This window comes from Lagopus muta, chromosome 1 (assembly GCF_023343835.1).
Source record: "Lagopus muta isolate bLagMut1 chromosome 1, bLagMut1 primary, whole genome shotgun sequence".
NCBI lineage: Eukaryota > Metazoa > Chordata > Aves > Galliformes > Phasianidae > Lagopus > Lagopus muta.
In genome coordinates, this window is record NC_064433.1 from 48,428,662 (window position 1) to 48,440,891 (window position 12,230).

Consider the following 12,230-nt stretch of genomic DNA (forward strand, 5'->3'; position numbering starts at 1 on the left):
AGAACTTCTGGCAAGGCTGTAGGTTGGATTCAGTGTGCTTCTGACTGCTTCATGATCCCCAGCAATGCAAAGCAGCTGTAAAACTCTTGCAGTCAGCTGCATAACCCAGAGTTACAGCTGCTTTGCATCACCAGACTGGTGCAAAACAACCATAGCACATCTATATTCTGCATCTGTGCATGGCTTTTGCAACACAGCAATCCACCTGGCATGCGTGGAACAGCCACAGTGGGACTAGGCTGCCCAGGGAAGCTGTGGTGCCCCATCCCTGGAGGTTCAAGGCCAGGTTGGATGGGGCCCTGGGTAGCCTGAGCTGGTGAGTGGCAGCTCTGTTCATGGCACGGGATGGGACTGGATGGGCTTTGAGATCCCTTCCGACCCAACCATTCTGTGATTCTATGACCCGGACCTGGTTGCAGTGTATCAATGAATCAGAGTTCCAGTGGTGCAAGCACTACCTAACTGCGAGCTGGGCCTTTGGCAGTTGTGGGGTTTGTACAGAACTGTAGAGATTGTCTTTTCTCCTGCTCTTTTTCACCAGCAATATGAACACACTACACACAATGTACGTATCGTTTTATCTCCTGAATTTTTTTGCGAGCTCTCCCGTTTTTCCGAGGTTTCCGATCGTTTCATCCGGCACACCGAGACAACAGCGCACATCTTAAGGCGCCTGAAAGTCCGGAGGGCTCCGCACAGCCCCAGCCCCCTCGCAGCCCGGGGGCGGTGCAAGCAGGGCCGAGGCGGCCGCCGTGCCCGGTGCCGCTGGGGGGGCCCGGCCCGCGGTCCTTGGGGGGCAGATGCTGAGGAGCTGAGCCCGCAGCGGAGGGACGTTCTGAACCGCTTTTCTTTTTCCTTCTTTCTTTCTTTCTCCCCTCTTTCTCCCAATCTGGCCAACTTTTCTAACTTTTTTTTTTTTCCTTCTGCACTGTTTTTTCTTTTCCCCACTCGGAGAAGCCACGCCGTGGAAAGACGGGGTGGCGGTGGAGGAGGGAGAAACCCCTCCCCTTCCCCTCCCCCGTGGCTCCTTCCTCGGAAAAGCCACACTTGGGGGGTTTCCTCCTTTCCCTCCCCCTCCCCGCCGCTCCCAGCGGCCGAGCAGCGCCCGCCGGGCACCTCCCGGCCCGGTAAGGCGAGCCTCGGCCTCGGGCCGGCGTTGAGGGTGAGGGCGGGGGGATGCGCGGCGCGGGGCCGCCTCGGTTTCGCTTCGGGGCGGGAGAGCGGAGGGGGAGGGCCGGGCAGCGCGGCTGTCGCCCCGGCGCCGAGCGCTTGCTCGCACCGGCGGCAGCGCGACCCTTCGCCGGGAGATGCGGAGAGTAAGCGGGGCTCGGGGGAGGGGAAGAGAGGGGACTTTTTTCTTCTGGCTCGAAGAAGCCCGGAGGCAGCCGGGGCCGGGAGAGGGGCGTGCGGTCCGACAGAGATCGGGACGAGCGGCTCTCCGCGCTTCTTCGCCCGCCGCTGCACCGCGTTCCGCGCAGGGCTCGGCGATGCGGGGTCGGGCGGACCGCCCCGCACCTGCGCTCCTCCGCACGCGCCGCCGGTGCTGCCGGTGCTGCCCCGCTCGGCGCTCCTGCAGGGTCGGCTCTTCGCCTCTTCCCAGCGGTGGGTGCCCTCTCGGAGAGTTTTTGTGCAAGCTCAGCCTGTGCTCCTCTTAGGACTTCTCCCTCCCCACACTTCGGTTTTTTTGTTTCATTTTTTTTTTAAATTATTTTTATTTTTTATTTCTTTAATTTAAGCTTGGAAACGGGATCTGAACGAACCCTGAAGGTAACCGAGAGGAACTCGAGAATGTTAAATTTGTATCTGTGGCTTTTTTTTTTTTTTTTTTTTTTGTCCGTTGGTATGAGGGAAGGATGGGAATGCGGCTCGACCATTGTTTTGGGAAGTTTGGGGTAAAGAGCACATCTGCACGCTGTGCTCTACCTGTAACTCTCCAGGTCGGGGCTGTGTGGTCCCGGCAGCGGAGTTTGCACTCAGAGAATGTCAATGCAAAACCCAGCCACATGCTGACCGTGCTTAATTCTGCAAAACGGGGTGGGATGAGAAGCAGCTGCAGCTTCCTGATGCTTCGTTTGGTGGTGACCGGGCGGGCCCTCGTGGGGCCGTGCAGCCCTGTTTCATTCTCCAAGCAGCCATCGCACAGCCTGTGGAGTTTCAGCAGACTGCAGCCATGTGCTTGAGATGATGCTCGTGCCCAGGCTGCACTGAGCCACAGGTAAACTACCTATGGGTGTAAGGGAGCACAGGGGCGCTGTGGGCTGGTGCAGCCCCCCCGGCCTCTGTTTGCAGAGGGCTGAGTTAGGTTTCCAGATGACAGCTTTGAATACCAGCTGCTGCCTCCATCTGTAATCCAGCTGGAATGCCTCTGGAGCTGGTGGGCAGTCTGTGCAATGGTAGATTCCTTGCTGCTGTCACTAATGCTGTGGTTGTGTTGCTGAGAAACAAACGGGAGAGGTTTCTTTCCTGGCTTCTCCTCTCTGTCCCTGCTGGAGTTTCATTCTTCTTTCTTCTATTCAGCAAGGTGTTCCCGTAGGGCATCCATTGGGCTCAATCAGAGGCTGATGCAGAACGGGGCTGCCCATGCCTCAAAACCCGTGGTGTGGTTCAATGGGAGTGTGCGCGGTGGGTTTTGTAAGCGAGGTGTTAAGTGTGTGTGATGTCGGAGGCATGGTGTGTTTGTTGCAAAGAAGGCAACTAATTGTTACTTTAATTACATCCCTGCTGGTGTGTACTGAGAAGCAGGAACTGAAGACAGGCATGATACCAGCTTACCTCCTGACACTGTCTGGCCTTCTGCTTGGCGTTCCTGCACGGCCTCCAGCCCCACTGAGGCACTCATTAGCTGAGTGTTTTGCTGGCCTTGGCCTCAGTGCCTTTACCCAAGCAGGTCAGTGGTGCTTGGGGCAGCAGGACTCGGTGGCTTTGCATTAGGGAATGAGCAGTCAGAACAAGCCAGGTGAAGTTCATTTCCCCCGTGACCAAGTGCAAGATTTCATGATAAGATGGAGAAGCGAGGTGTTGAATGCCCTATGTTTTAGCCCCTGGGAATCTCAGGCTGGGCTCAACAGTTAGCTAATAGTACAGCAATATCGACTCAGCTTTAGTAAAAAGGCTAAATGCTGGTTTCCGTGTTGTCTTTGGAGCCCTTAGAGCTGCCCCTTATTTTCGTCCTCTTCAGTGGAGAAATGAAAAGGCCTGTGTGCACTTCACAGGAAATGAATGTCTGATACACGCTTGCAGGCTGCTCATTTCCAAGAACTGCTCTCAAGGTATTTTGATAATGCACATTCTCTCTGCCTTCTCCCTTCCTGCTCCCCTCATGCTCTCTGTGCTGCTATTTGTTCACAGATGTGTGTGAGCCCAAGGTGGGCTGTGCTGGTACTGGGCTCAAGCACAGGCGTGGGGCTGCGGGAGCTCAGCGTTGGCACTGCCTGAGATCGCAGGCAAAGCCACACGGAGCTGGCAGCGCTCAGCTGCCTTTGTCTGAGCACCCCCTGCAAATGCTGAAGGAAAATGTTGACTTGGGTAACAGTCCTTGTGGCTCTGCAGCTCAGCAATGCTGCGTGTCTGCTACCTTACTTTCTCAGGAGCAAACTTGGGCTAAGGGAGGTCTGTGCCTTTGGCTGGGCCGCCTTTAGCTGTGTGTAGAGTTGGAGCAGTTTTGAAAGGCAGTGCTTAATACGAATGTTAAAACAAGCCCTTTGCTGCTGGATTCCTCTGCTGGAGCGTGGAGGGGTGGGTGCTTCACAGTGATGGAGCAGAGAAGTTTGAGAAAGAAGAGAAATGAATGCTCTCAGATCAGCTCTCTCACTTTCCCCAGCAGCATTTTAACATGTGTGTGATTGGAGTTTTTCCCTTTTATGAGTTTTAGAATTACTTACTTTTCAATCTCGGTTACCTTTGAACTTCCTCTCCTCTCGTTTTATGAAAGAGCATAAAAAGAGCAGCCTGATTACAGGGGTGTTCCTGCTGCACCCCCTGCGTCTCTCTGCTCCATCTGAAAGCTTGCAGGTGGCTTCCTACCATCCATCCTCAGGCCCATCCCCGTTGTCTCAATTCTGCCTTTGTATTTCAGGTGTGCCAGGTGGTGGCATTGCAATCACCTTCCCACCCTGAGTATGGTCCGCTGCACCCCACTGACTTCCCACTGTTTCAGTTTTCCACATCTCTTCTGATCACTCCCTGCAGCCCTGCAGGTAAAATAGCTTTAAGTACTGCACACAGAAGGAAGAAAGCCAAAACTCTGCTTGCTTGCTTAGCTCCTCAGCAGCTCCTTCACCCCCTTGCTGGTGGCATCCCGGTGAGCTGAAGGATGGATTCCCCCAGAGGCTTTCTGGTTTTGACAAACTGAAAACACCATTTGTTTTCATTCTGTTTATCTCGGCTACCTGCTGTCCCGCTTTCATGACAGCCATCCTCATGGAAATTTGTTCCCCACCGACACTAATTCATATTCCTTTATATTCGGCTCCGCCAGCACTAGCGTTTCATCTTTGCAAGCTGTAGAGGTTTGGGCAGGCACTGCCATTGCTGCATTTTTGTACAGTGCCTCTGACTGTGGCCACTGCTTGCAGTGTCCCTTGCACTGCTTGCAGGGGTCATCACAATCTGTCCCTTTAAGCTTTCTTTAATTGCTTCTCATGACTCAAGTCTTTTCTTGCCCACTTCTGACTCTTGGGACTAGTTTCTTTATTTTGTTTGTTGGAAATTCGCGTTGCTGTGTGGCTCTGCTCTGCACCCCTCATTCCTGCTGCCGACAACACAGGGATGGATTTGGGTCCCTCGCATCTGCTGGGGCCTGAGAGCAAAGGGAGCAGCCCTCCCCTGCCCCCTCAAACGTGTGGTGCTGAGCCAGTTTTCCCTGTGGATGCTGTTCATTTCCAAGGCCTGGTGTCTTCCCTGAATTCCTTTCCTGTTGAATGTGATGGTTTTGACGAGAGGCAGCTGGCATTGTGGGGACCACTGACAGCTGTCGTGTCTCAGCATTTACTCATGTTTCTGACAGGGTGCTAGAACAGCCCAAACCAGTCAGTTCAGCCCGGCATGATTGGAAGAAGCCTCCCCAAACCAGTGCCCTGTTGGGCAGAGGTGGGCAGCAGCACATCTGTGTCTCTCAGCTTCAGCAGGACAGCCTGAGCTGCAGCTTTGAAGCCGGGTGCACTGATTTCCTGTTTCTAACAATTTTTATATTTGCGTTCTCTTTTTGCCAGTGATGTGGAGGGGGAAAAGCCTCAGAGCACAAACCCGGACCCACATGGGTCAGCCGGTTGGGTGCAAGACAGGGTTATGTTTTGATGCGGGGCTGAGACTGCTGGGAAAAGGCTGTTTGGTTTGGAAGGAGTTGTTCTGAGTTCACAGAGTATTTCAGAGGTGTGAGGAAGGGACCATGAAAGCCGCGTTTCTTCCAGCTGTTTCAGTTAGGAGAGCAAAAGCAATTAGCTTTCCCTATGAACTGCCACTGTCATTTATTTTTTTGAGCAGACATGCATGCAGGCTGCCCTACCCTGGGGAATACTTGGAGCACGTCGAACTATCCCATGGGTTTTCTCCACGTAAGAACCTTTCAGCCCGTATCAGCAGAGCATCACATTGAAGCAGAAGGAATGTCATAGAAAAGTGCATAAGAAACACAAAACCAAAGCAACAAATCCACAGGGAGGTGGAATTATTTGTGGGTTTTGGGGTATACTCTCCAACCCCAACATTATCACAGGGGTTTGATAAGACCAGTCCTTCTGGAAGATCTGTAGAAGGGTTTCCAAAGCTCTGCATGCACTCCATCTATATGTGGAAACAGGAAATGTCACAGCATGTGTAGTGTTGTGCTGCCTTGTAGGAGATAACAAACGTACAGAGTTTTTCATATTGCATCCTGCTTGAATGCTGGCTGTATAGGGAAACATGGTTTTGGTTTGGTGTGAGTTTGTGTGTGTCACATTCTTTTTATCTGCTTTTGGAAAACAGAGCCCTGTACCCAGTGTTGTGTATTCCTTCGTGTCAGACACAGTGTCACTCCTGCACCAGGCTCTGATTTATGGTCATGGCATAAAAGATAGCAGGAGCTGCAGTTTCCCCATGGCCACACTGTGCTGGAGGAGTTGTGATTGACACTGGGATGGTCCTGTGCACCCTTCTTGTACCAGGGGTTGTGATGGGGATTGGATGCATGCTTTCAGATGGGTTGCTCTAACTGTTGTGCCTTCTGTTGAGTGCAAGCTTGAGTTTGCTATTACAAATCCTAAAGTTTTTTCCTGTTGCCATGATGTCTTCACATTTGGTTTTTATGGGTTCTGCTTCCTAAAGACAATGACAGTGATAAGGTCTTTGCATTTGTCCTTAGGGCATCTGTGAGTTGTCTGGTAGTTAAACACATCGTGGCTTTGGTAGCAGCAGTAACAATAATGACACCAATAATGTGTTTGTTGCTATCTGAAGTGCTGTATAAAGCCTTCTACGGTCATACAGGGTGAGGAGGGTTGATGCATAGCGACCATCTCCAGATTTGTTGCATTTCACACCCATATTACAGCCAGCTAAAGGGCTCAGTCATCTGTTTGATGGGCATCTCTTTCTTTCCAAAGGAGGGATGCACTCTCTGGGAAAGCTCTGCAAAAACTCAGCATTCCTGCATCAAGGCTCCTGACTTGGGACCAGTTGCAGGCCTGATATCTAGCAGCTCTTCCCTATGGACAGTAAATTTCAGGAGGTAAGTGAGCCCTTCAAGAAAGAAAAGCACAGGAATGAGTGCTCTCCAAGTGCTTGAAGCCACCATTGAGAGTGCCAGCTGTATCCAGCCCTAGGGCTGGCTTACACAGCAGCTGCACACAGCTGCCTGTTTCACCATCTCCATACATGAAACGCGTGGCCTTGCCTGGATAGTGAGTCAGGAGGAAGGCAGGATGCCCTTCGTCAAGAGCACTTGTTTTGAAAAGCTCTTGAACTTGCAGCAGATCAGAAGGCCAGGGGAAACTTGTCCAGCCTTTCAACCAGTGGGACACTGGTGTTTTGGAGATGTTGCTTTGGATGTAAGTGCTCTTCTTATAGTACAGAGGCAGCGATGGTCTTGGGTGTTGGGGATTTTGGGGGCTGTTTGGCAGTGAGGAAAGAAAACAAATCTTGGTATGGCAAAACAGATGAACCTTAAAAATGATATACCAATAAGTATTTGTAGTGGGCTAACTAACACTACCCTGCCAGCCAGTCATCTGTGGAGTTGGGACACTGAAGCTAAACAAACTCATGCTGTCTGAAGATATGACCCACGTGTAGATTTCAAACCAAGTCAGTGCGCTATGAGGATGCTATTTTTGCACTTACTTTGAATTTGAAATGATGACACAGTCTCGGTTCTTAGTCAGCCAGACTTCTAGTAGCAGTGGATTTTTCTTAAAGGAGTTGGGAGAGTGACTCAAGGTGGAAAACTAGGACAAACAGTTGTTTTCCTGTTTTGTCAAACAGTGTCTGCAGCCTTAAACAAGTCATACAATCACAGAATCGTTTGAGTTAGAAGGGACTCTTAAAGGCTACCTGATCCAACTCCCCTGCAGTGAACAGGGACACCTACAGTTACATCAGGGTGTTCCAGCCTCACAACAAATAAACACAAATAAAGTGTTTATTTGTTGTTTTTAAAGTAGTCTGAAAATGAAAGACATCCGCCTGCTTCTGTTTTGCTGTTGGGATTTATTGTCCTATCTAGACCTAAAGCTTTGGTTTGGACCCAAGAGAAGTTGCCCTGTGGGCAGAGTGGCTGCTGGTGGGAGTGGGGCTCCTTCTTGGTCCCATCACAGCTGAAGGCTCTTAGCAGGAGTGCTACCTTTTTTCCCCTTTTCTTAACAAATGTAAAATGCTCTATAGCTTCCTCGGCCATTGGAGAGGAAAAGGAGAGGGACGGAGATGCTGCATCTTCTTGTGGTGCCTGCAGTGCTGAGTCTTTGGCGGTGACAGGTTGCCCTAATGGCTGCACGTGTTGCCTTGCTTGTGTTCTGCTCACCAAATCAGATACCCCTAAGATTTATTCTGACTGGTTGAACCCTCTGACAAGCTTTTAGCTGCCTTTTTTTAATTATTTTTTAATGGAAAAGAAAAAACCCAGCTTGATTAACACCTTCCTCCCCCTCCCACCTTTCTCAGAGTGGAATTTCCCTCCCACAGCAACACGTGGCTCAAGAGCAGGATCAGCAGTGTTCAGAGCAGTTCCAGGGATGTTGTGGTCTGCAAATCACAGGGTAGAAAATAGAGTGCCACTGAAGAGGCTTCCCAGGCTTGGACAGTGTGTATGGAGGCCAGAGTGTACGACCCTGTAATAGAGGTGCGCCTGACTTATTGATACCACTGTTGAGCATTGCAAGAGGAATGAGGAGAGAAAAAGTGACCCCAGGCAAGGTGCTGCTGGGCACCTCTGGGTCCCTGTGTTCCCTAGTGAGCCTATGGCCACAGTGGGGCCCACTGGGGAAGGGGCACAGGCTGCTGGGCCACAGCGCTGGGCCTGCTCAGAGCATGGCTGTGCTGCCAGCGACTGTGTCTGGGTTAATGGAGTGTGTCAAGGGACCGAGGGCAGGGGTTGGCGGTGAGCAACTGGCTTGTCAGGCCTGGGGAAGTGGTATGTGACAGCTCCACTTCTCACACAGAGCGAGCCTCTGGCTTGGGGCTGCGGTTTCTATGTTTATGTATATATATACTCACACACATACAGAGAAAACATTTTTTTAATAATTGAAATGACTCTGATGGATAGCTGATGGCAACACTGGATACAGGACTTTGTTTTCCAAAAGCAGACAATCTGGTGTCAACATGACGCACAGGAGATGAGCAGGGTTGAGACAGCAAGGGAGGGCACCTGCCTGAATCATAGAATCATAGTTGTAGAATGGTGTGGGCTGGAAGGGACCTCAAATCCTACCCAGCTCCAACCCCTGCTGTGGGCAGGGCTGCCACCCACCAGGTCTGGCTGTCTTGGTCCTCATCCAACCTGGCCTTGAGTGTCTCCAGTGATGGAGAAAAGGCAGCAATGGGAGCTGAGGACGGTGGCTGGGAGAGGGCAACAGCACCTGCAGGCAGTGGGGAGATATCCCTGCAGCACAAGCAGAGTGGATGGTCCTGAGCAGAAATGCTCCTTGGGCATCAGCAGAGCCTGGTGTCAGCACAAGTGCTCTCACTTGTGGCAGCTCTGAAGCTGATGGTGATGCATTTCATAGAATCGTAGAATTATTAGATTGGAAAGACCAATAGAATCATTGAGTCCGGCCACAAGCCCATGTCTATGCTCTAGACCTCGTCCCTCAGTGTGACATCTTTCCTTTTCTTGAATACTCCCAGAGACAGTGACTCAACCACATCCCTGGACAGCCAGTTCCAATGCAGCATTATTCCTTCCGAGAAGAAATTGTTCCCAATGTCCAACCGGAACCTCCCCTGGTGCAATTTGAGGCCATCCCATCTTGTCCTGTCGCTGTTTCCCAGGAGGAGGCCAACTTCCCCTTTGCTACCACCTCCTTTCAGGTCACCGTAGAGAGCGAGGTCTCCCCTGAACCTCCTCTTCTCCAAACTGAGCAACCCCAGTCCCCTCAGCTGCTTCCCATCAGACTTGTGCTACAGACCCTTTACAGCTCCACTGCCATTCTCTGGACATGCTCTGGGGCCTCAGTGTCTTGTAGTGAAGGGCTCAAAACTGAACACAGGTGTGGACCTGGATTTCTTGCAGATTGGATCTGGGAGTATCCTGATATAAGGGAATGGGGCTTTGGTGGGAAGGGCTTGTTCCGTTCTGTTGTTGCTTGTGGGTTTTGCTGTCTGTTCTGATTGAGGGGTTGCTGAATGCCAAAATGAAAGATACCCTCCTGCTTGGGAAATTCTTCTCACTTGGGAACTCATTTCCTCTTGCCAGACTCAAGGCCACTCTGAAAACCCCCTGGCCATCCAAAAGAGGGAAATCACAAAATAATGAGATCTGCTAGATACAAGCCAGCCTAAAGGATGTGCTGAGAAGCCCCTAGATGTGAGATGTATGAACGCAATGGATGCAGCAATGTAACCTGGTCCCTTGCACTGGTGTGGCCCAGCTGGAGTCTCTCCTGCTTGTATTTGCTTGGTGTACCTACAGCTGTGGGATGGTGGCACACCACGGCTTTCCTCCCTGAGAAATGTCCTCACTTGCTCAGTGTGAGGATGTAGGGGTTTGCCTCACTCTGCTTCTCTCCTGCAGGCTGGAGGCGACAGAGAAAGCATGGTAAATGCAGCATCTCCCTGGGATCCATGGGCTCTTTGAGAGATGATCAGAGGGAGGCCAGATGATCTGCAAAACACACGCACCACTGTTGCTTGTCTGCAAAGGCAGCATCGGAGCGTTCTCCCCAGCCCCGCACCGCCTGGCTTGCCCGATCGCTTCCGGATGTTTCGCAGTTGCGAGTGGGAGGTCCTGGAGCGATCCCTCAACATCCTCCAGGCCAGTGACTTCTACTGGGGCCCGCTGTCCGTGGGGGAGGCCCACGCCAAGCTGCAGCGGGAGCCCGTTGGCACCTACCTGGTGCGGGACAGCTCGCAGGGGAATTGCTTGTTCAGCCTGAGCGTGCGGATGCCTACTGGGCCCGTCAGCCTCCGCATCTCTTTCCAAGAGGGTTATTTCCGTCTGAAGAACTGGTTTTCGGACTGCGTGGTCCGGCTGCTGGAGCTGGTGGTGGCGGGGACCCGCAACAACCCCTTGCACTTTGATGAGATGGGGGGAACTCCTCTGGTCTTTTCCGAGCCCTTGTGCCGGAGCCGCCGGACTGTGCCCACGCTGCGAGAACTGTGCCAGCGGCACCTGCCCGCTCCCACCGCTGCCATGCGGACGTGCCCACGGGAGGCGGCGGTGTCACCCCTGGATGGGAGAGTGGTCCCCAGCCCCTCTGCAGCTGGCACTAGGAGATGATGCCGGGTATGTGAAGGCGAAGGGTTGCACACGGCCACGCTGGAGGGGCAGGGTGCCTGCACCCATTGGCTGCAAAAGCTGTGTCTTCAAACATGCACAACATGCCTGACCTTCCCCCATATGGCTGGGGTGAAGCCAAGCCTGAAGAACAGCTCTTCCCACCCCCAAGTCCTGCTCTTGGCTCCATTCATGACTAATAAGCTTGAGAACAGGGCGAGCTGCCTGTCCTGCCAGGTCAGCCCCACTACCCAAAGTGCCTAAGCTAGTTTATGCTGCCAGTGTGCCTTCGTGAAGCCATATGGCCCCACAGTGCTGCATCCTGGGTATTGGTGGGCTAACTGGAGGCCACAAGCTAACTGGAGGCCACATGTTAACAGGAGACCACATGTCTGTGCCTGAGCACAAATGCAAAATCTGCCCCTTCAGAGATCAGCACTTTCGGGGAAAAAACATTGCAGCCGTGTACAATAAGTGCAGCTTGAGTGGCTTCTGCATTGCTTTGTTTGAACAGGTTTTTGGGAGTGCAGATGAGTTACTTTATACTACGGGCATCGTGCTCCTGAGAGGCAGGTCTGAGGTCGGTTCTGCCCTGTAGGGTTTGACCAGACCCAGTCCAGAGCCTCTTGTCCTCATCTGATAGTATGCTGCTGCCACCTATGGGCTACAAAAAGGTGTTTTGTCTTGCCTCAAGAAGAGGCAAAGAATTTTTTATACAACTCCTAAATTTTAATAAACACGTTTTTATACTTATTTTTAAAAGCCAACAGATACAGTGGTGTTTTCATTCCGTTGCATTGCTGGAAGCCCCATTAGTGTAGTGCAGAGGCATGGTAATCAAACTGCACCTGAACAAGGGAAGTTCTTTTGAAGAGCAGATGCAGTACATAAAGGAAGGGTCCTAGCTGGGACCATTAGGTGTAGTTTACCTTACGGTGCAATGAAATAAGAATTGAATGAACGTAAGATAATTCCTAAAAATGTAGGGGTGAAATTTTTAGAAGTATTTTTTTTTTAGTGTTTTCAGACCTGAACCGAGTGTTTGAAGGAAAGACTGGTGCTTTGAGATTCTAGAGCATGGCACAGCATCAGTGAGCTGTAACTGCAGAGAGTGTGGGACAGAGAGGGATTAAATAAGGGTAGGAAAAATCTTAGCACTGTTGATTCATTTTAGGGTTCAGGTGGGCTTGATATCCTTGACAAAAACAAACAACTAAAAGCAGCTATATGGAAGCAGTTCAGTGTGTTTGGATATTGTGAAAGAAGACACCTGAATGGGATCAGGGAGGAACTGGCTTCCACAAGCATATTGTGTGAGCAG

At 51.6% G+C, this 12,230-nt stretch overlaps 1 protein-coding gene across 21 annotated transcripts; it reads left to right on the forward strand.

Annotated features, from left to right (window-relative positions):
• The first annotated feature begins 238 nt into the window (after positions 1 to 238).
• On the forward strand, positions 239 to 11,241 carry LOC125686913 (suppressor of cytokine signaling 1-like). 21 transcript variants are annotated; one of them, XM_048931548.1, is made up of 5 exons: positions 1,828 to 2,215; positions 2,740 to 2,887; positions 4,076 to 4,196; positions 6,582 to 6,706; positions 10,208 to 11,241. In XM_048931548.1, exon 5 carries the CDS (start codon positions 10,274 to 10,276, stop codon positions 10,910 to 10,912), a length of 639 nt encoding a protein of 212 aa, XP_048787505.1. In that variant the 5' UTR covers positions 1,828 to 2,215; positions 2,740 to 2,887; positions 4,076 to 4,196; positions 6,582 to 6,706; positions 10,208 to 10,273; the 3' UTR covers positions 10,913 to 11,241. The 21 variants fall into 21 exon arrangements, with proteins under 21 accessions (XP_048787553.1, XP_048787488.1, XP_048787452.1 ...); XM_048931504.1 differs by lacking the exon at positions 1,828 to 2,215 and adding an exon at positions 5,006 to 5,155 and having other exon boundaries at positions 2,237 to 2,887; XM_048931531.1 differs by lacking the exons at positions 1,828 to 2,215; positions 2,740 to 2,887; positions 4,076 to 4,196 and adding exons at positions 734 to 1,127; positions 9,890 to 10,053.
• Positions 11,242 to 12,230: the final 989 nt, after the last annotated feature.

What these genes read in the sequence shown, in the direction of transcription:
- LOC125686913 (XM_048931596.1), top strand. Translation starts at nt 10,274, where the DNA reads ATGATCAGAGGGAGGCCAGATGATCTGCAAAACACACGCACCACTGTT.